The 24,693-nt window shown below is 37.4% G+C and overlaps 1 protein-coding gene across 4 annotated transcripts in view; it reads left to right on the top strand.

Moving 5' to 3' along the window:
• The window catches only part of Ntng1 (netrin G1), a 345,729-nt gene that overhangs the window by 287,605 nt on the left and 33,431 nt on the right, over positions 1-24,693 (top strand). Inside the window, exons 8-9 of one of the 4 annotated variants that reach the window (XM_029475564.1) lie at positions 1,421-1,588; positions 6,302-6,436. The exons of the other annotated variants lie outside the window; for them this stretch is intronic. Coding sequence (XP_029331424.1) covers positions 1,421-1,588; positions 6,302-6,436 — 303 coding nt within the window. The remainder of the gene's footprint in view (positions 1-1,420; positions 1,589-6,301; positions 6,437-24,693) is intronic. 4 annotated transcript variants of the gene reach the window in all.

The following is a 24,693-nucleotide window of genomic DNA, read 5'->3' as shown; positions in this document are numbered from 1 at the left end:
TTTTCCTCATCTCCTGTGTCCTCCCCTTCTTCTAGCCAAACTTTAATCTTAGTGTTTATTGCAGTAACCAGATCTCTGATTAATGAATCCATACTGTTCTGATAAGATGAGACATAGCAAATATAGTACATATGGCATATTTATATGTGTATGTATATATGTATGTATATATCACCTTTTCTTAGTCTTTTAATTTATATACACATTTTACTCTGATATGAAAATGTCATATTTCTAAAAAAATGAGTGTAAGCTAAAGAAGGAGTAAATTAACACATATAATAGTTCTGTTCCAATAAGATACTGAATGTGCAAAAGAATGAATAAATGAGTTCAAATAGTTAGTTTGTTTGGCTTTGTTGCTGGGTAGTATAAGACATTAATGAGATGAGTATTTGTAAGCAAATACAGGTTGCAGAATCATGGTTCACTTTTCTTATAAATGTCAGCTAGGTAAATCCCCATATTTTGATTCCCACCAAACTGTCCCTCCCAATTTTTTGAGAGTTAATAAGTAGTTATTCCAATGAAATCATTGTGGCTTTTTTTTTTTACCATTTCTTTTTGAAGGTTGAATTATATTAAAACAATTTCTTGGGTTGGTGAAATGCAAGAGAGAAAAGCTAATGCCTCTACAACCACTCCCCAGCTCCCATCCTCATCATGTCTCTATAGTTCATACCATATCACTCCTACAGACTCTTGGACATCTCTGGATTTTAAAGAGAAAAAGGAAAAAGGAATTTGGGGTACAGTATGTCACTGAACTCCCCTTTAGTACCAGGCACAGTAAGAAACTCAAGAGAAGGACATTTTAAGTGTTTGTCCATAGGAATAATCACCCTGTATTTTGTGTTTTCTGTAAAACATAATCATGTATATTTGACTTAAGAGAGACAAACAAAATCAAACCCTGTGTCATTGTCTCAATCCTTTTGAACTTGCCATGATGTCTATAGAACTCCACCAACATCATAAGCTAAAAGGAAAACAAAAGAGCCATGGGAGTCAGCAGATCCACACACCTGCTGCTGCTCATATGCGCCCCTTCCTCTTTTTAGGGCTGCAAAGATGGGGAAAAAGTGGGAGAAATGATGCAAAGTCAGTGAAGTTTTTCATGTGCAAAATTAGACTTTTGCATCCGTTGAAACCGAGACTTCCCAAATTTTTAAAAGGTGTGCACCTGCAAATGCTTCTGCTCATCTTGTCTGCCAAGAATTAACAATCTTCAGTAGTGTTTGTCCGACCTTTCTATCCTGCCTGAAACAGCCACCTGTTGTCACCATGTGTTATGTTGGTTTCCATCTATGTAATGCCATGCCGCCATCTTTTCTCCATCCCACACGTCACCCAAGCATGTAGCGTGCTATTTCTCTGCTGCTGTATACATTCCGTATACATTTCTGTTCTTCCTTGCAAGACTGTGAATGCTTCGGCCACTCCAATCGGTGCAGTTATATCGATCTGCTAAACACAGTCATTTGCGTGAGCTGTAAACACAACACTAGAGGGCAGCACTGTGAGTTATGCAGGCTGGGCTACTTCAGAAATGCTTCTGCACAGCTGGACGATGAGAATGTGTGCATAGGTCAGTTCCATTATGATTTCAGCTTTTGTTCTGTGCCTTTGGAGCTATGGGGAGCTGGTTAGGGTGAAGACGCTGGTGAACTGCACTACAGCTGAGCCAGAATGAGTATCCTCAATGGAGTAAATATCCTTGGTAGACTGAAAATTTGCTTGGATTTGGATAAAGCAATATTTGGTCTGGGGTTGGGGGGATGGAACTTGAATCCTTATATTGTTATGTTAAAGATGGTGTCATGAGAAATCATATCTAGGAAATGAAGAATATTCGAATTTTCTTTCTTTGGTCTTCTCTCTCTCTCTCTCTCTCTCTCTCTCTCTCCTTTTTGTCTCTTTAATTTTTGCATGAAATCTTAAAATCTGATAAATTTTTTATCTGATTTTATTCACCTCAAATTGTACATTCAACCTTTAAGATGATAATTAACTATTTTAGGTAAAATACTTTGTGATACAGAGTCAGGTATAATTGATGATGATCTACAAATATTGGTATATTAAAATGTTGCTATTAAGAACTGAAAACTACTAGTAGATTCTAATGGAAAAGTTTGCCTACCTTTTCTATATGCAGCAATGAAATTCCACTTATTGGATTTTCCTATTGTTCCCAGAGGAAGAGTAATTTCTCAAGACTTCTCCAGGTTATAAATTCTGTTAGATCATAAGGTATATGAGCCATAGAAAATAGAGTCTTGGGAAGAGAAATCCCAGGAGCCTCACCCCTCCACCATGACTGATTATTCTCAGCTAGAAGGATCAGGTGCTCCTTCTCTTTCGAAAGTTTCTTCTACCTTGTCTATGAAGAGCCTGACTTTAAGGAAGGAAGTCTAGAGCCAGGCATGCTGGGGCACACTTGTAATCAGTGCAAGTGGTGGATGAATGAAACGAATCAGGAATTTAAGGCAGGCTTTGGCTACATGGAGGATGTAGGCCATCCTGCATTGCATGAGCCCCTATCTCAAAACAGTGGCATGAGAGAGCCTGATAGAGAAGCAATAAATGGAATTTCATTGCATAATTTACTCTTTAAAGTGTATATATTTGAAGTGTGATGCCTGTTACCACACCAGTAATTATACAAGCAGAGTTTTCCAGAGACAAATTTCAGTAGCATTGATAAGTTGGAAAATTAGAGCATAGTAGACATAAAATGAAAAGTGATCTTTTTGTCAAAAATAAGAGGCAGTTTTTCAATTCAACTGTGAGTCTTGGATCCCCACTTTCTGCCTTCAGTGTGACAATCATGGACATTCTTGCCTACTACCATTGAATAGCACTATGGTTATTTTGAATTTATTTGGACCAAGTATGCATATGCCGACAATATTTTCTATTTCTTTCAAAATGCTTCTTTTTTATTATTTGTGAATTAGTGGAGAAAGTACTGGAGTTAGATGCTGGAGAGCTGGGTTCAACACCCAATTTGCTATCCCCTAGCTAGGTAAGTCATTTAAACCTATTGGCTTTTTTGTAAACAAATGGACAGGAAGCACTGGTAAAGTATGCACTGACATGCAATTAAAAAAAAAAGATAAAACAACTAATTCTCATTAACAAAACAGTAGGGTAAGTATTATAATAATGATTTTTTCCTCTTTCATATTGGGGGTGAAATAAAGACAGATTAACCCAACTTGTACACTCTTTGCGAAAAACATCCTGACTTCATGAACTGAACACTCTCTCCTAACCACTCTAACACAGCCAGTAAAGCTAAAGATGCCCAGACTGTACCTCAAGTATGCTTTTGCAGGACAGTAGCCATCCTACTGCCATCTTATGAAAAGGTGTCCAATTACATTCCTAACACTTAGATTATGAAGACTTGGGAATATTAATAGAAACAAAAGGATGCACTGCAGTCTTAATTTTGAGTGTAGAATATATTCTGCTGTATGCCACTTGTGAAAATATATAAATACCCTCCTATAAATAAAGAAAAAACAGAAAAGGTTAAGTGAATACAACCACTAAAACAAACCTTAATTCACTATATATATATATATATATGTATGTATATATGTATATATATATGCATATATATGAAATTATATGTATCTCACATTTAAATACTTTAAATAAAGCAAAGCAAAAAGACCTTACAGGGAAAGATTGAATATTTAATTTGTAAGTCCCTACCACAGCAATTGAGAACTAATTGCTATTTAGTCCAGAAAGAACTAAAGGAATAGATATTTGCTTAATTCATTCTCACAGCATTCTCAAATACTTTGAACTCTACATCATCTCTAAATTAAAAAACCAAACTTTTTCAAAAGATGCCTTGCAATTTTTTTTTTTAGTAATTGTCAATTAAATTCACCATCCAACTTTGAGGGAATAGCTCACATCTCTAATCTAGCTAGATGTTTTGAGGTCACTTTATATTATAGCAAATTTATAATGCAGCTGGATAGTTCATGTTGCCACAGTGATTGCTGCTTTGTGGTGACTGGTGAATATATTCAATTTTCATACATATTCCAAGAAGACATACAGTCATGTCTTCTGAGGTATATGACATTTCCCCATGACAATGCAACAATTACATGAAAATGGCATCCTTGTTTGCCTTTGTCTCCTACAAACCTGAGCATTAAGCAGGAAGCTAGAGGATGCATGGTTTCTGACCTTGAGTAATCACTGTTAATAATTCCCCTAACGAGCTTTGCATCAGAGAGAAACACAGGGCTCAGCAGTTGCTACTAAACATATCTCAAAGTTATGATGCATTATTTTTAATTCTCCTTGAAACCCACGATCAGGTAATGAGAGGTTCCTTGCACAGAACCAAGGAAACTCAAGACAATTTTAATGCCCCTAAATAAATTGTAGTATAAGGTTTTAATTGAGCTGCGCAAAGTATTTTATGCTGGTTTGCAATCTGACAGCTCTGTATTTTCTTTATAATTTCATGTAATAAAATATTATCCTTACGGTCTCTCCTACTATTCAATGTATCATTGAATAGAACTTTGTAAGTGATAAATCTAAAAATCTGTATTATTCCTACATAAGGTGAAGAAAGGAAAACATTATGTCTCTTACCTGTTTATTTTTATAACTAAGATTACATTGTCCAGCTTTCTTACAACAAAGACTGGGACTTACTACGGATTAGATGTTGGACAGTATATTTTTTTAATTTTTAAAACCCTATCTCTTTGATCACTGTGGACTACTTGGAACAGCATGTGGGTTCATACTGCCCAGGTGTAACAACAACTGGCTTACAAAACACCAACAACTCTTTATCAACATGCCCGCTTTATAAAGTGACACCCATTCCAGGGTGACCTAGGCACAACTCAGTGAATACAAATGTGTAAACAAACATTAAAAACCACAACAAAATAATGACTTTTAATTATTCTTATCCACACATAGGCACACATTAGAATAAAAAATGCTGCCATGGAAAAATAGAAATGTTTTGGAATTTTATTTTAATTTTACACACACACACACACATACACACACCCCATCATTAGTTTTATAACTGTTTGTTTCATGAGAATTCTAAGCTCTAAATACTGAGTTAACACAACATAAATCATAATTCAAAGGTCCTTCATATCGTTGGAAGAAATTTTCATTTGTCACAATGTCAAAATTCGAATAAAAACTCCAGGTCTATTCACAATGATGATTCCCAATCCTCATGGCTAATGACACAACTCACTTAAAATTAAGCTGAACTCCCCAGAGCTTTGGTTCATTTGCTACATGATTTTATTCCAACTTTTACTGGGAGATCCTCACAATGGTTCCAATTTAAAATAAAGGAGATTGAGAAATAGAAAGTCCCAATAACCTGCCCAAAACACACAGCATGGTAGTGGTGAAAAGAACACCAGCTCAGACATCCCTTGCTCCAAACCACCTATGTGTCTCCACCTAGGGGACAAAACAGGTTTCCCACTTTCCACCTAAGCTATGAACAATATAGAGCTTCAGATATTCAAATGCCCTGTCTAGGAGTGCATGGAGATCAAAGAAACATTCCCTTGGCTTTTTATTATGTCAAGCCATTACCTTGCCGGGACAAGAAAGTTGTAGAGACAAACATCCATCTCAAAGTTTATTTTTCTTCAGATTGGGAGTATGAAATTTATTTTTCTTTCATGGTTGTTCATGTACATAAGAGCTGTGTGATCATGGCCAGCAAACACAATGGCTAAGGGCTCATCTCAAAACCTGATATACATAAATAAGTTAAGGCACCATCCCAAATCATAAAGCAAAAGTACCTTTGAATGAGTAAAGTGCATTCGTATTGCACTTTGAGACGCTCAGCCATTCCCAGATATTGAGGGTAGCAGATAAACCCATTTGAATAATTTAAAACAGATTTTACACTGATGGAATATTGATTTATCCTTGATATACACACTTCTCATGGCATTCATTAAACCATCTAAAAAAAAATGACCTAACAAATGGAATCTCCATTATGATCTGTTACTGGTGAAAGCATGATGTCTTATTTCCTTGGAAGGGTTCAGCTCTTTTCCTCCCCTATCATAAAGATGATGCCATGGAAGGCTGAGCAAGTAAATAAATGGCCCTGAAATAGCCACATTTGCCAAAGCATTTCATTAATGGACATCTTCCTTTAAGTAAGTGAATCCTTCTAAGTAAGTGACGCTCCTGTGTTGATAACCTCTAAGCCACTCGAAGTGTCTCCAGCCTGTGTGTTGTCTTGTTTCTACAGAGTGTTATTGTAACCCTTTGGGCTCAATCCATGATCGTTGTAATGGCTCAGGATTTTGTGAGTGTAAGACTGGAACGACAGGGCCTAAATGTGATGAGTGTCTGCCAGGAAATTCCTGGTACTACGGCTGTCAACGTAAGTAACTCTGGGAGCTGCCCTCTGCCTGCTGCAGCATGGCTGATTCTGCTTGTCTAGGCTGGTATGTGCAGCATCTCAGAGCAGAAAAAGACCCATCCAGCTGACAAGCTCCATAGGCTACTTAGTGCCCCAGCCTGTGTAGGAGAGTGATCCATCAGTCGTCCAGCTGGCTTCTCTGAAACTCACCCTCATCTCCTCTGATGGCTAACACAACTTATATTGAAATATTGTATGGCAATGTGTATACCTGGTCAGACCATAAATTACGTGGCACAGTAGGGAGCCCAGCTTGGAAATCCTCACCACGAAATGAAGTGTGATGTGTATGTGGTTAATATATTTCCTGAACTGAAAGCTTCCCTGGAACTGCAGAGTTCATAAATTCAACAATATCTACATAACTTATAACCAACCTTGCTATCATGCCCACCACTGAATCTTAACCTGGATCCTGAAGGTAATAAATCTAAGGCATATTGAAACGCTGTGGTAAAAGAAATGAAAAAATCAATATCGTTTTTTGAGACATTTGGGTTAGGTGCCTCATAGTGAACCTTAGACAGTTGCTGTTTGGTTCTTCCTCTGTAGACTCTCAAGTCTTCTGAGAAGCTTGTCAAGCAAGGGGCATGTCGGTGTGTCCATTAAATCAAAAACCATTTAAATCTATGCAGAAATTTCCTGCCTGTGTTGTAACTTCTTCTGTTTTATGGTTCTGCACTCACTTTGCTTCCCATGTTTATAAACTTACTACTATGAAACACCCACAAGCCATGTCATCTGAAACAAGGTTGCCCAGATGAAAAGAGAGCAAGCTACAGAGGTCATCTCAGTTGTATTGCTGTCACGCCAACAAAGAAAAGAAAAAGAAATGTGGAAAAGAGATTTCAGAACTGATTTGTATTTGACCATAATAAATATGAAGGAAATTATCATTTGAGCATATAATTAATATAAAAATTACTAAGGAGGTAAATTCCCATCTTTAGGATCTTTGGAAGCACCTGGGTGTAATTATAGAACATCTCAATTCAAACTAAAGCCCTAACAGCTCCGTGTCTGTGCTATTGGATAGCACAGCTATAATTCTGTGTGCTTATTTCTTATTTGAATCCAATAGTAGCATGCAGGAAATGTAGAGACAGTTTCTACAAGAAATCATGTTATCTCTTAATACAATCATTTTATTTTCTACATAAAATTAAAGAGGATAAATACTATGACAACAACTAATAGCATTAGATTTCACTAGAAACATGTACAAAAAAAAAACTGATCTAATTTTCTATCTGCCACTCATGTAATTTCTAGGTATCTGGCAGTTACATTTACATGTAACTCAAAATGGCATGCTATGAGAAGATGGACTCTGGCAATAAGCAGAGATGTTTGGCGTTGGGCAGGTCAATATTAGAGGTACCCTGAGCTAGGCACTGAGAGGAACAGTGAAAGGCACTCAAACAGCCCAAAGAAAAGCAACTCACTTGAACAGTAGCTCAAGATAAGCCTAAGAATTAAAAGGCCTGTCTGCTGTAATTTTCCAGAAAGCACTTATTCTTTAGAGTAGATTCCTAAAGCCACACGAAGAGATATGATTCAGAAAGCACTCAACAGTCCTAAAACAGATGGTCATGAGTTCCCAAACTGGCCATCAGGCAAAAGCAGCAAAGGAGAGATGGGTACCAAGGTAGAAACTGGTGCCTGTTAATCCTGCCATTCACCAGGAAAACAAAACAAACAAACAAACCAACAAACACCATCATTTTGAACCAAATTTAAAGCAAACGTATTAAATATTAAATATAGACTAAGAGATGAACTTTGGTCAGGACCATCCTCCCCCCCCCCCCTGAGAATATCCCAGCTTGAATAGTATCCATCCACTGTTGCGAGGGTTCATGAGGCCAAATCAATAGGCCACTGTATTTTCCCATGGGGCTTTGTTATCTCCCACAACTACAATTTCTAACATTCCAGGAAGTTACATAGCTCATGAGCAGGTGGGGCTTACAGGTTAATTTTGTGCATATCAAGATTCATCATACAAAGAATATAAACATTATAGTTGAGATAAATGTCTCCAAGAGAAAATCTCATAGAAATGTTTCTGCTTTTGTTTATTTGGAAAGAAAGCCTCAATCTCTAGTCCAGACTGGTCTTGAACCCATGGTCTTGCCTCAGCTTCCTTAATGCAGGTATTAGAAGTCTGTGTCACTATGTCTGGTACCTAATATAAAGTTGATGAGACAAAAAAAAAAGGAGGAGGACCCCTGGAATGTAACAAGAGTAAAATGATTGTGAGGATACAAATTACAAATTAATTTTTTCATATGACAATATGACCCATCACTCAACTACACTACACTAACAATGGGAAGATCAGAAGAAAGCTCGTCACCTAAGATTTTCTTTTGGAAACAGAAGGTACATTTGAGCCTCTGATCCACAATTAAAATAACAAAAAACAAAAGCAAAAGCAAAAAACCTCTGTGCTTTATTTAGCACCTATCAACCCTAATGCGTTTCCATGCATCATTGTCCTTGAAAATGATGGAGTCAGTATTGAGTGCCTCCTTAAGTGCAGACACTGGGTTAATGAGAGAAGCTTCAAGGATGTAAACAGCTGCTGTGACATAAGGTCATGGGGTTGAGTAACCATTAAGACAGAATAAAATCAGAACAAAGGAAGATGTGTAGGTGGACACTTATTAGTGAGGCCCAATTGAGAATGACACTTGAGCAGGAAGAGACACCCAAGTTAACTTCCTAGGGATTGGTGGGAACTGTCCAAGGTGGTTCGTGAGCAGAGGTGCCAGAGTGGATATATTGTCTCAGAAATATTATTTTCCTGTGACTTTGGGAAGTGTGTGTGTGTGTGAGTGAGTGTTTGTGGTGTTGTAGGTGTATGTGTGTCCCAGTAGTTTTTCTTTCTCTCCGTCTCTCCCTCTCTTTCTCTCCCCCCTACCCCGCTCCCTGCCATGTGTGTGCATATGAATGTGTCTATGTAGTACAGAATATATTTTTAAAGAAAGGAGGGAAAAATAGAAAGTAGATTTGTGTGATGACTTGAATTCTAGCCAAGAAGTTTCATGTCACCATGGGAAAGAACCAAATGTACCATATAAGAGAGGTATGGGATGCAATATGCTATTAAACAAAGGTGTATAAAAATGAGATTTCATTTTTGGAACCATTATTCTTGTACTTTATTAAAGGAAAGATTAGAGTGGTTCAAAACTAGGTTTAACATATACATTTAACATTAATTCGCCTTTGAGCACACAAGATTTTTGGTGTTTTATTTTATTTTACCTCAATCTGAAAGCCTTTTGCCCAGCTCAGTATTAGATGCAGTTGTAGTGGCAGAGAAATTAACTTGGCAAGAAATCAAAACCAAGAAGAAAAGAGTAGTAAGTAAATCTGGCCATGAGATTGGTAGTGATGAACTGAAAGTAAACAGATGTGTGTGTGTGTGTGTGTGTGTGTGTGTCTAACTATGCCTCTGTGTGTGAGTGTGTGTATGTGTATATATTTATAGACATATATTATATATGTATATTTATAGAATATATATTATGTATTATATATAATATGTATTAATAGGCATATAATATATGTATATTTATAGACATATGTATTTTGTATATTTCAGCCAAGTATAGTGACATACAATTGTGATCCCAGAACTTGAGAAATAGATGCAGGAGGATAGAGAGTCTGATGTCATCCAGTGTTCATAGAGTGCTCAAGAGCAATCTTGACTACATAAGCTCATTTTTAAAAGAAAAAACAAACAAACAGAAAAAAACAAACAAGAAAAAGAGAAGAAAGGAAAGAAGGAGAAAAAAGAGGTTTGGGGGATAAAGATTAGTTTTGTGTAAAGGTTGTCCAAAAAAGAAACAAAGGGAGTTTGAGAGTAAAGAAACAATTTCAACTAATAACATTTTGAAATCAGAGGTCACAGCCAAGTCTCAAAAAAATAAAGCTGAAAAGAGCAAGCAGAAGTGCATGCTTCTTGTAACATGTGAAGAGTTAATTCAGTGCCAGCACCAGAAAGACTGGAGACATTTGAAATATTTTCTGCTAAATATAATGTAAATCTCCACATTAGAATGAGTGTCTCTAGTGAGAGATATGCCAAGTTCTAGAAGGACACACATAAGTTACATTAAAACCCCACATTATTACCTTAAGCTACCAATACTCATTTTTTCCTTGCTTATGTTATGTGTAATCACATACTGCATACAAAAATAGATTCTGAGATGGTTTGAGCATTTGGGGGAAGACCCATTTTATAGGTCCTGATATAATAATCATCAAGACCATTAGCTTTCAATGCAAAAGAAAACAGTATCTTGCAGATGGAATACAGCTTTTGCTTGAAAGAGGGATACACAAGAATAAGACCTACTTCAAAAGTATACTTACTTGGATTGAAAGGCAAGGTACAGGGCAAGACTTGAATTTTAAATTAGAAAGATCAGACATTGAAATATTTTTCATCAAAATGAAAGACTGTTTGGAAAAGTCATTGTGAGAGTTAAGAGTGTCTTATCAATGACAGATCATTTGAAAGGGTGGCCTGCCTGGTATAAATTGAAAACTTTTAAATGCTCTTTACCCTCCAATACAAGTGAATTAAATTGTCAAGCTATCTGATCAAATGAACAATATGTTCTGCTAAAATTGTTCACATATATTGATGAGAAGTTTTCATCAAAAAGGGAAGGAATTTATGTGGTTTTGTTATTGCTGTTGCTACTGTTTGGGGTTGGGTTGTTTGTTTGTTTGTTTGTTTGTTTTTGTTTTACTTTGAGATGCTGTATCCCAGGCTGGCCTAGAACTCACTGTCTGTAGCCCCAACTGGCTTCAAACTTAGAATAATCTTTCTGCTTCATTGTCCAAGTACTAGGATTATAAAGATTATCATATCCCAGTTCTTTGTTTATCTGGTTGGTTGGTTAGTTAGTTGAGTGATCGGTTGGTTGGTTGGTTGGTTGGTTGGTTGGTTTATTGGTTCATTCATTCATTTGTTTGTTCATTTATTCATTTTGTTTGCTTGTTTTGCCTTTAACCTGAGCCTATCATCCATACCGGTAGAGCCAGTATCAAGATGAACCCCATTTGAGCAGTAAAAAAAGAAGGATTCCTTTTCAGGGCCAAGAATAGAAAGTGTGAAAAACAAACATGTACACCAACCTCTTGACTCATTGTGGTTCTATGAGGTGTTCCAAACAGAATAAAGTAATGAGAGAGAAATAGACCAATAAAAGGAAGGGTTATGCAAATCTTTTCAGAGAATAGGCACAGGTGTTCCAGAAATTCAGGTACTGACTCACTTTTGTTTTTCGCTTGGTTCTTTACGCTTGCCACTCTGACAATTGTCAACTTCCAAAACACTGTGGAGTACGACATTTAGCATCCAAAATGAATTATGAGGAAGTAAGGATTATCCAGACTACCTGCAGCCATGTTGGATCCAGTGCACCTGAAGAACTTCTGACCTATAAACCAGACTACAATGGGGTAGAAGTTCAGTGAGGTCACCAAGCTAGTACTCAGAGTAACACACAGTTAGGGGATAAGACGACTAAACTACCATTGTCACACAAAGGAGTAAAGGCTTCTAAAACCCCATGCATTGATGTCCAGGATATTGAAAAAGCTGCATAATATTTTTGATAAAGTTGACGATGACTGTTTAAAATGTGCATGTACAAGAAAAAAGGAAATTACTTTAAAAACCTAACTTAGTAATTAAGAATTTCATTCACTCACTTGCTATGTGTTGACACTCTGCTGCACATTTAGGCTAAAAAAATTAAATTGTAAAACTCAGATGGTAGGGAACTGTGGGGACAGTCATTTAAGTGGTAAAAATGCAGAGGTCCCAGATAAAACCACATCTTAACCTCAAGACAGGATATATACATGACAAAAGACTTAACACAGTTTTAGTTGAATAAAGGCCAAAAGTCATGATCCCAATAAAGCATACTGCATACATCTAGTCGTTATAGCACTTCCATCATAGCAAGGCAGGGATGCAGGACAGCTGTTCCCTTGAGAGAGGTGTTTTTCATGTGAAGAGTTGAAGCATATTGGCAAACATATAATTTGTCCGATTACAGATGTCAGCCAGTGTTTATTACTTTTCTCATTGCTATGACAAAGTGCCTGACAGGAAGCAATTTAAGGAAGGAAGGGTTTATTCTGGTTTATAGTTCAGGGGAAAATATTTTATCATCTTGGGGGAAGACATGCAGCAGGGACAGGAAACCAGCCAGTCACATTACATCTGCATTCAACAGTCGGAGAGGCATCAGGAAATATGTGCAAGCTACAAAAACCTCAAAGCCCACACCAATGAGTAGCATATCTTCAGTTAGGCTCTATCTCCTAATGGTTCCATAACCTTGCCAAACAGTCCCACCAGCTGTTAGGAGCCTGTGTAGGACATTTCACCCTCAAACCAAACACAGCACATTGAGGTTTGTGTTGGATCAAGTAGACCTGTCTGTTAATGGAGGCAGAACATGAAATATGAGTAAAATGGAAGAAGTTGCTTTGAACTTACCAATTTCCAACCAGAGTTATGTCTAACTGTCTGAGGTACACTGAGAAATGACAGGTTCCCCATTCTATGATGATGAATGTGCCCTTTCTAGTGGTGATTCTGGATGGTCTTGTGTCAATAGAAAAGATTCTAAGTGAAGATACTTCAAATTTTCCAACTTTGACATTAGACAAAGCCCATGGGCAAGGATGTCCAGAATGTCAGCCCAGTTATCCTTAGAAGACATGTGGGGCCACACTACTGTGTTCCTCTCTAATTATTCTTTACATATGCATCCCAGGCTTTTCTCTGAAGTTACTCATGTTTGGGTCTATTATTTTTTCATATAGTATATTTAGATGATATTTTTTCCCTCTCACAACTCTTTCTTGGTTGTCCACATCTCCATATCTACCCAACTTCGTGATCTTTCATTATTTTTGAGAACAAACAAAAAAATCAAAATCAAAACAGAATCATCATCTTTCAGACTCCCAGTGTTTTAAATCCTTTGAGAGTCAGCAACCATGGATTAATAAATCTTCCTTTATTCTATGGATAGCTTCTGATCCCAATTCTTCTGCTACCGTAACTCAGGAGTTTTTATTTCTTCCCTTATTTCATTCTTTTTTATCCTATGGAGATTAATTTCTGCAGGCCTGACAACTTGTGATCGTGGAGCTATTAGGACGATGTTTCCAATTGCTCCTGTGAGATGAAGATTACACCTCCCCAGACAAATACCTTGAACCTAACTTGTAATTTTTCAATTGCCTCTGGTTGCTGCCTCTTCCTATTTGCCGTGTTACATTAAAATGTCCAGTTCACATTTCACCAGATGACCTTACATGTTGAATCCGTTGACAGGAAGCTTGTCACCTAAATGTGGATATGTCTGTCATGCCTGAGAGCATTTACAGGCCTAGACAGCAGATTCTACGTATTTAACTCTTTTATCTCTATCACCAAAAGTTTCATTTTGTCAATAAAGTGAATGACTCATTGGATCCAAGCTTTTAATTTCCTTCCCACTAACTTCAGTGTTAGCATCATTTCCCTTGCTGAGTACCACACACAGAAGAAGGATGAACAGTCGATACCGTTCAAGGAGGGCTCTTGCTACTCCTGCTATCCAGATTCTCTGGGTGGGGAAACAGTGCTCTTTAAACAGACATTCTGAGCCTCTCGGAGGTAATCGAAAAGGGAAAATATTAGGAAAACAGAAGATAGAAAATGGCAATGCATAAGCCTTACAAATATGCTCAGTCTTCTTCCAGGGGAACAAGGTTCATTTTCCCAGCTAGAAGAGAAAGCTCAGAGCTGCCCCCAGTTGAGAAATTCCTCCTGATTCAGCAGTCATGCTAAGAGCTGTTGCTCTCCAGCTATTCTTCTTGTTTTCCCTGATATTTACCTTTGATTTGGAGTTGTCAGACAAGGCCCACCTACCTCTACCTTATCAGAGACCTGGGGCCACCCCTGAGTGATGAGGCTAGGGTGTCAGGGATTATGCTGGCTGTGGGAAGTGCTGGAACTCTCCACATGCTAATGGCTCCATTCAGGGAAGCCATGAGAGGCAAATACTGACACAGCTAGCTTGGTGAGACTGAGTGGTTCAGAATGTTCTCAGTATAGGATTTTATACTAAATGAATTCAAAACCTGCAATTCCTGAATTCCCGAAGGTTTGCTTGTGGCAAATACAGATACTACACACTTAAGAGAGCAATTTTAGGCATTTTCAATATCATGAAACCCACCTACCAGCCAGTGTCTCTGGTACCTTGTTTTCAGATCAAAGGGAACCCTCAGTTCTCATCTGCAAAATAGACCTTAAAATACTTGGAACTTCATGTTAGGGTTTTGTTGTTTTTTTTTTTTTAAATCTTTGTTAGACAGAACATTGAGAATACCAAGTATACTCAACTTAATCATTCCATGCCACCAAACTATCCAAGTTTAAACAATAAAGGTCTATGAGCTGTCACTGCCAATGTCCCTTGTCAAGTGCAGGCTCAGTTGCATGAGAAGAAATGCAACAGCCAAGTCCTATGTGATAGGTGATCAGAAGGGCAAGTAGAAATGAAGACTGGAGCTCTGCCTTAACTTTGGACAGGATATAGGGTTACGCCTTGGGCCATTATTTACACTCTGATAAGTGCATGTTTGAACCTGTGTGTGAATGAGAGAGACAGAGACAGAAAGTATCAAAGTCTTATAAAGCTGTGTGTACAAAGATGAAAGCTAAGAAATGTGAAAACAACCCAACAACAACACGGCCACCCAACTTGAAACCTGCAGAAGAAAATTGTCACTGGAGAGTCAGTCCTTAGCATTCACTCATAAGTGTAGAACTGGAGTGTTGTTGCAAACTATAGCTAGGGGGTTCTTGATATGCAGACTGTAAGAGTCAATGCAACTCATAAAAATGAAGTTTACATTTGAAGTCAGGGATTTTGGTAAATCTCTCTCTCTCTCCCTCTGTGTGTGTGTGTGTTTTGTGTGAGATGGTGGAGGGAGAAAATAAGTGAGATGGAGAGGGGAAGCAAGTGAGGGCAGGAGAGAGGGAGAGAAAGAGACAGAGGTAGAGACAGCACACTGGCACATGAGTTTTATGTGTTTAGAGATCCAAAGGTGAGATAGCCTTACGTTCCAGTCTTTGCCTTCATCCTTGTTTGAGACAGGTATCTCCTTGCTCATGATAACAGACAGAGGCCAGGCTAACTGACTGGAGAGTGTCTTGGGTTTCTCCTGTGTCTACCACTCATACTACAATAGAATTGGTTAGGAGGGCTGAGATTATTGGTCTGTGCCACTACATTTTGGTTTAAGAGGATTCTAGGGATTTCAACTGAGGTCATACTGCTTGCACACCAAACAAAGGTGTCAGGATTGTTGCTTCTGGGTGTAACTGCTGCTATGTCTCCACCGAGTATGACATCACTCACCTCACCCTTCTCAGTGCCACCCATGACTCAGTGACTTGAATGGTCAGAGAACTGTCTATTCCCGAAATTGTATGATCAGGAAATCTCACCAAGGGTCTGAGCTGTATGCACACATCAATTTCTGCTAAGAATGGTGATCATTTTAAGATAATAAAATTGTATGAAGCTGTTTCTGTGTGTAAGGAACATTCACACATGATCTCCTTCTACGGAGAAGGAAAGCATTTTCCTCATTTTGTAGATGACAACGCTGAGGATTAAATGGGTCATTGTTCAATTGAAACACTTTAAAGTAGCACAGCAGCTACTAGTGACTGTTGGTGGTCATGTTTATTTTGGCTTTTGATAAGATTTCACCATTGTTACTTCACAGATTGAGAGAGAATTTGATGAGTTCTTCCAGGAATCAGCAAACTTTTCCTCTAAAGATCTAAATTCCTAAGCTAAGCTCTGTGGGTCATACAGCTGGGTCCCAACTACCATCATTGCTGTCAGTATACATCTCAACAATATTCACATGTGGACCGTGATGATGTCCCAAGGAAACTTTATTCATTGAACTGAAATTCGACTCTTACACAAATTACACATATCAAAAACACTATTCCTTTTCATTGTGCTTGATTTACTTTAAAAAGTATAAAAACAATTCTTTGTTCATCATCCAAGTGAAAAAAAAGGCAGCCTTGGCTCTGCCTTGTAGCCACAGCTTGATTTATTATAAACACAACACAACAATTGCAAACAAAGAAACAGAAGGGCTAGCACATAGATGGAGAGAACATGTAGCAGGAATCAGGAGAGACCCTAAGAAGAAAGACTTTTCATTAAAACCTTGACATGCATAAGGCAGGGGGTTGATCTAACAGGTTCATATTTACAAGGTCCTAATTGACCTTAAGGGAAAAAAATGGTTAGGATTCCCAGAAACATGAAAGCTATGACCATTTAATTTCCAGGACGAGATCACAGACATGGTCGATACCAACTGTTTAAAGGCCTTAAGAGCCAGCCAAGCCAATTTAGCATCAATTTAGTACAATCAGCAACTAATGAAAGAGAAGTCAGGGTGGCCATAATATAATCAGGACTGTTCATGTCAGAGGGAAGAATTATTCTGCTGTGTATCGCAGGCAGAGCCCATCACCTTGAATGTCAGCAGGAAGCACCACTAAGATACAACTACACTAATAATCCAGTGCTCCAATGCCAATGACACAGGAAAAATACATTTATAACATGTAGATAATGTAGGAAATTTTTTACCATCACCTTTAATATTCCTAGTAATTATCCTTAATACAGTGCATGTCAGTGTTGTGAACTCACACTCTTTCTGCTCAGATTTCTTTTTGAGTGTGACTGAGCCTATTAAACTCAAGACCTTTTGAATTGCCCACAGGAATGACACCATGGCCCATCCATATTCACATGCACAGATGCTTTTGGCCCATGTTTTCCAAGTTTTCTGCTTTTAAGAGCTTTTTATGTGGGTCCTGAACAACTGGAGCAGGGGCTATCCCAAAAGCTGTTGCCTGAACAGAAGGAGAAGAAGCACCTAGCCTAGCAGAGACTTGAAGTACCAGGGTTGGGGGATACCCAGGGGTCATTCTCTGGTATGGAAGGAGAAGGGGTGGGGGATTAGAGAAGGATTGTGGGAGGGAGTGCCTGGGAGGAGGGCAGTAGTGGGATGTAATCTGAATAAGTACCAAAAATTAATTAATTAAAAACCTAAAACTATTCCTTTTGTTGAAAGAAATAGCAGCTTATATAAATACACAATGGATTAGAACAGTAGGTATCATTCAAGTTGTCAAAAGGTCACTCGTGTTTTCATTGTAGATTAGAAATAATTCCTAAGATATATTTTAATAACATAGTTTGCCCTGTCTTTTCTAGTCCTTAGCTTTGTGGTGCTAAACTAGGACAGTGGACAGTGCGCTTACATTTTCTAAAAGTACTAAGTTGTGAAACACCATGAAATGGCAAAGTGGTGTTGTAACTTTTTTTTAAGAAATACAATTTAAACCTTTAAAAAAATAGTGCCATCACCTTTATGAACTTTCTTCATATGCTAGCGTTCAATATTAAGAAATCAATAACATGGGCAATTACATTGCTCACATGAATTTAAATACAACACCACAGAGTTTTGTGGGGTCTGCTCCACAGCAGCCTAGAGACTGAGGCTCATACAGTCACTCCATGTATCATGCTCCTGCTGACTCAACATTTTTCAGGACAACATGGAAAGTATTTCTTAAAACATTGCACTTACAAAAGTGCATTTTCTAACTAAAATAAAAGTTAGAAATGTCTAATGGATCCTCAGATGTGTTTGTATATAAAATAAGAGTTCTACTTAATTATATTAAGCTTTAAAAGTTTTTTAATATACTGTAAATTCATTTTGAAAACTTTATGTATATACATATATTCATACATATATACGCATATAGACAGTTTAGTCATTTACCTCTTCCAAGTCCTCCCAGAACCCCAATGAACCCTTCCCAACTCCATATCTTATTTTTTAAAGATCATTGTCCAATTAGTGTCTTCTATATATACATGGTTGTGGGGGGCATCCACTGGAGCATAGTCAACTTACCAGAGACTGTACCCCAAAAGAAAACTGACTCTCTCTACTATTCATCATCAACTGTCAATTGCTCCTCATCTGAGATTTGGATCTCAGACACTTCCATTTTTATTTCATGCTGAAATGTTGGCTCTCAGAGTGCAACCACAGCTGCTGTGAGTTCAGGAGTACAATGGTCTCCTGTCGCATTAGAACTCGCCTCTCCTGTTCATATCAACTTTCTATCTCTCTTCCACTAGGTTCTCTTACTAAGGGGTTAGGGTACAATATATATGTCTCATTTGTTCCTGAGCGCTCTCTCTCTCTCTCTCTCTCTATATATATATATATATATATATATATATATATATATATGTGTGTGTGTGTGTGTGTGTGTGTGTGTGTGTGTGTGCTCTCCACACATGGACAGTAATGAGTGAGTGTCTTTATTACTCACTGTCCTCTACACAAATGTTTTTCTGATAAGGACTGATAGTTGCACAAATAGATGCTTTGGAGATGTGTATTTTAGATGGAAGCTCAATACTACATTTGTTTAGCAAAATGTAGTGGTAGGCTCACTTCTGGACCTGGAAGGTTCCTACCCACTGGTTTCTTAGATGTAGTTTACAGGTATGAGATTCTTCTTAGGGTGTGGATCTTAAGTCCAATCAAAATGCAGTTGGTTACAACAATCGCCTTCAAGCTATTATTGTCGTGTCTTGTAAAGCTGATCAACAGAAGTGTTACAAAGCTCACTGGCCCCACCCACCTCTAGGTATGTCTGTCTATGGTTTTTCTCCCCCAGCATACTCATAATATCATACAGTATTATTAAAGTTAGGTATTGGGGTAGAGTGCTCCAGGACAGTACCACATTTATTTCTCTCAGTTCTATGACCAAAGTGTATGAGGTCTTCAACAGTAGGGACTTCCTATCAAGTTCTTATCAACAATGGTCTGCTTTGCTGGTCTCTGATAACCCCACCAAGCAACAAGACAATGTGAGGTATCATACACCTGACACTGGGATTTTAATTTAGCAATCTATAGCTTCTGGGAGGAGCATTGAATCCCTTGTAGGGTAATTCAATTTAAGCATAGAGTTTATAAATGTTGTTTCTATATGGCCTTTTCTTAAATATCTCTTTTTGCTCCCCACACCCCCTTCGTTCCAAACCTCTTCCCCTGACACACTTATAAGCTCTTCCTTCACTTTTCTCTGTCCCTTCTTCATTTTGTTGGGGGGTCTCAATTCTTAGGATGGAGGAAATTAGGTTTCACCTGATAAAAGCATTCTATGAAGCCATGCCTCCCTTCAGATAAAGCGAAGGTTTGATAATGCTATACAGGAAACACATGCATATATTTAAACAAGGTGATAGAATTACTTAACAGAATCTTGTGCAGTAGTTTAATTGTTCTCTCTGGCAATCTTTTTTAGTTATTGAGTCACTCAGATCTTTTACTTCTTGAGTCTTACGCTATGTTGAAAAAAAATAATGTCACCTTGATTATCAGCAAAATGCTCTTAGAGGAAATTTCAGTAAAAGTTTATACATTTATTCACTAATTTATAAGGTCATTTGATTACCAGCTGCTGAAGTCCTCTTGCATACCAGGAGTTATGATAACGTTTGGCAACCAAAGACAAATATAATGTGAGTCCTGCTCTCCAAAGTCTGGCAAATTGAGAAGACTTTCAGTCAAGCCGCACTTCATTTATCCTGCCCCAGTCAGAGGAAATGAACTTAGGGCCACTTCCCTAGCTGGTTTTCTGCTTATAAACAGTTCTGTCATATATGCTTAGATGTTTATCTTAACTGGAACTTTACAGAGTTCATTTTAGCCATTTTAAGTCACATATTAATTATCTTTATTAATATGCATCATATTGATAAGGACTATTGTTTTTTTCATTGTTGTCTATATGTCAGGCATTTATAACCTTGTGTAGGGTATGTAAAACATACTTCATAGTCACCCTCATCTTACAGACTGATGACAGCAGGCACAGTATGTCCACCATGACATTCAAAATGATGATGCATGGGCTGGAAAGATGGATTAGCATTTAGGACTATTGGCTGTACTATCAGAGGTATAGCTTTGGTTCCTAGCCCCTAGATAGAGCTGCTCACCATCGGTCACTCTAGTTTCAAGGGATCTTACAGCTTCTTCCGGCTTCCATAGACACATTTATACAAATGGTCCATAGACATATAGTCATGAGTGTTCATACATGTACAATAATTGACAAAATAAAATAAATGTATGATTCTTCAATCAGTGGCATGCACATTGCTGGGAAAATATTTAGAAACACAGAATTTCAGGCTTAACCAAGAGAGAGAGAGAGAGAGAGAGAGAGAGAGAGAGAGAGAGAGAGAGAGAGAGAGACCTGTGGGTGATTCCTAATTATTTTAAAGATAGAGAAGTAAAATAAACATGGATATTTTAACCTCAAGTATAGGTTACTATTCTTAAGCCTAATATGTTTTTAGCTGTCATTGCTGTTGTTGTTGTTAGTGGTGGTGATGGTGTGTATTTTTAATCACTAGTGCTCACAGAATAATGGCAGTTAGAACTTGGAGAGGGTATACAAGCTTGTCAAGACCTCATCTGCTCCTCACCTCATCAGCTTTTATCAGCATGTGTTTTACAAATCCAAACCATATTAAAATAAGGAAAATCATGAAAACTTAAACAAGTGTCCTATTTGTTTTCTTTCATCCACATAATTTAAGAGTGTTTAATATTTGATAGGCTAATAATAAATATTTTAATATAGTATATTGCATTTGGTTATGAATATATCAAAAAGAAATACAAAGTGAGCTACCAAAGACAAACTTTTATTGGGAACATGAAATAGAACATAAAATTTGATGGCAATTATCATTTAATCTATTCATGTTTAGAAACATATTGAAAGAGAAACACATAACTCAGTTAATTGTTATGAATTATTAATTGCTCATTTGAAAAGCAATGAACAGGACTGTACTTGTTGAAAATCTTCCTTTCTCAGTGGCTTTAACCTTTATGTCATTGGCTTTATGAGAACAAAGGGGAAAAGAATGACAGCAAAATTTATGTTTTCCCAAACTAGAAAGTGACAAGACACTGAACACATCAGTAGCTAGACAAAGGTTAATCAAGACTGGAATGAAATAGTTACTACTGACCCCTCTCTAGCATACTAAAGTATGATTTGCTGGGACAAGCTCGAGGCATCTGAATTTTACTAACCATCCCCCAGCCTCAGTTGGTTATAACACATGATCAGGATGGAAGACTATATATATAGTGTTTATACCTTCTCTAAAAGACTTATTCCAGCCATGAGTCAACTCATGACAGACAGAACCCAAAGCGAAATGCAAGGGCACAATGGATGCCAGGGCCATCTCACAGATCATGGTCAGCTCTAGATACTTTCTAGAATATAACCATATCAGATATCCTTAGATAACCTTATCAGACATCACTGGAAGGAGATGCAAAGCACTGGTTAGCCAAGCAGACTAAGGTGCAGAATATGTTTATATTTTAAAGTATCTAACTTAAATAGCCTCTTCTTTCTCAAAAAATTAATGTTACATATTTCTTCTGTAGTACTAAAAAATTTCAAAACTGGAAGTGTTTTCGTTATTTAAATCTAGGCATTTATTGTTCGGTGTCATCACCATAATTGTCAAAACTATGTAAATGCTTTATAATTGGTTTTCCTGAAGGGGACTGAAAACATAAACTACCAAAATTCTTTCATCTTAACATGTGTGGTCACTATTATTCTAAATATATATGTTGTCAGGATCCCAATTATCATTTAAAAATTATCATCTTGGTTTCTTACTTTTTCTTGATAAAACACTTCTAGAAAATGGAGAAAATAACTGCCTATGAAGAAAAACTAAAATGTGTAACTTCTCTATTACTACTAATGGCTATCCTTCATTCTTCACAAATTTGTTTATTCTCAAGTTGTTTTATAAATAAATGGAGTTATTAAACTTCATTCACACATGTTTTTTTGATAATGAAAAGTAAGGGCTTTATATAGACTAGAGTGGAATTTTAAAGATGATAAACAAAATATAGTATTAGCAACTTTGGTTACTAAGCCTAACTTCTTACCGAATAAAGGAACATTATAATTTATTATCATTACATCCATGAATACTTTGTGTTGAAGAAATTGAGGCCTCATTTACCCTCAATTTACTCATTAAAATGAAGATGAAAAGTGGAATCAGTAGACAACTGTGACAGTTGAAAACCACAGTGCATTCAAATGCTTAGCTTGGTTTCTGACTCAGGGTAAGAGGATTTAGTGAGACAATCTAATCGTCGGACATGATATCTACCTTTGCCGATTCATTCACAATGGTTTGAATCAACACACTAAAAGAAACAATCAAGGTCCAAAGAAATGAAAACAAAATGTAATATATGTTAGTCTAGTTTATTTCTGAAAAAAATGAAAGTCTAAAAAAAAACAAGTATGGGATTTAACGGCTAGTATGCCTTTTGTGGTTATTTTAAACCGTCACTGTCATCTATAAATGCAGCATTTTTCCAGTAGTTTGTTCTGAAAACAAGTGTCCTTCAGCTTTTTCGGTATCAAATAAGCAATTAAAACCCTTTATTATAAATTTTTATCCACTGAAATATACCCTAACCTTAGCGGCAATTCTTTTATCAATTTTAGCAATTTCTAGGATCCATCCTAGAAATTACACTCAAATGCTAAGATGACTGCCTGCCAGACATGTCTTGAATTATAAGATTTCCCTATACATACCAAAACTAGGCTCAGCTCTCCTGTGGGGCATAAACCAATTTCTCAAGAGTGATTGTGGGACAGTTGCAATCCTTTGAGCCGCCATCAAACCTATTGAATACATGCTATTTTCAGCCTGGTGACTATTGACACCCTTCAGGATTTGTATGTCAGAAATGCATTCAGTCTCTTGGCTTTTTTTTTTTTTTTTCAGAACTCCTCAGGAGACTTTCTACAGGGTTATTTGGCTATTCTTAGCAAGTTCACCCTATGTGCTATTTTTTCAGCAGAGTTAACGTTTCTCCTCTTAGACTAGAAAGGGCCTCAAATTGAGACTTTTACTTTGAAGAGAATAAGGTTGTTTATTCTCATAGATCTTTAAAAATAGCATGTGTAACAACTTAACCACATGTCGTGCTGTCCTTGAAAGGAAGTTGAATTTTCATAGTGAATCAAAAAGCTATTAGTGATGGAGTCTAAGTTTATAACTACTGTGGTCTTAACAATGGCATTCTCACCACAGACTGTGAAAGAGATCGGGAAGCCTAAATTCTAAAACGGAGGGAGAGTGACAGTGAAGCTGTGTTGCTGTCACCTGCAGCAGCTTGTACAGGTCACACTGTCAGGGATCAGACACCTGTGTTGACATAAAATTTCCCCTTCCCGTATTCTTCACTACAGTCATATCATTTAATGCTTTGACATTGTCTTAGTTATTTTTTCCATTTACTGTGATAAAACACCATGGCCAAGGCAACTTATAAACACGAGTGATTAATTTTAGCATTACAGTTTCAGAAGGTTAGAGTTCATGATTATCAAGTGCAGCAAGCTCATCTGAACACTGTTGCAAACTCCTTTAATACTCTCCACCCATGCTGCCCCATTGGTCCCAAGAAAGCATCTCTTCTAAACAGCAGTTCCTGATTGGCTGACATTGTCTGCACCAATAATCCTTGGTTCTCTCCCCCCACCCCCAGGAAGTCCTCAATTAAATCCTCCTACAGGAGATTCTTTTGCAGCTGCTTGACCCCTGGCATTGACATAGAGGTGGCCCCGCAGTTCCTCCTACAATCAAGTCTTTCAAAACTTTAAAGCCCACATCCAAAGGCAGATCTCATCAAACAAGACCACACCTCCTGATACTTCTCAAATACTTCTACTAACTGTGGATTAGCATACAATAAACATATGAATCACTGAAAATACATGTTGAGTAAAAAATCAGCAAAGGAGAGAAAAATAATGTTAAGAGGAAGGTGGGAGATCTATGCCAATCAATAGACAAGTGTTTGCTGACCCTTTGTACCTTGCACTACCATAAATACTACATAAGAGTAAAAGTCAGTTTAACACAGATCTCCTTAAAAGAGATTTTTCAACCGGA

Source organism: Mus caroli, chromosome 3, assembly GCF_900094665.2.
Source record: "Mus caroli chromosome 3, CAROLI_EIJ_v1.1, whole genome shotgun sequence".
NCBI lineage: Eukaryota > Metazoa > Chordata > Mammalia > Rodentia > Muridae > Mus > Mus caroli.
This window is presented reverse-complemented; position numbering and strand designations above follow the sequence as displayed.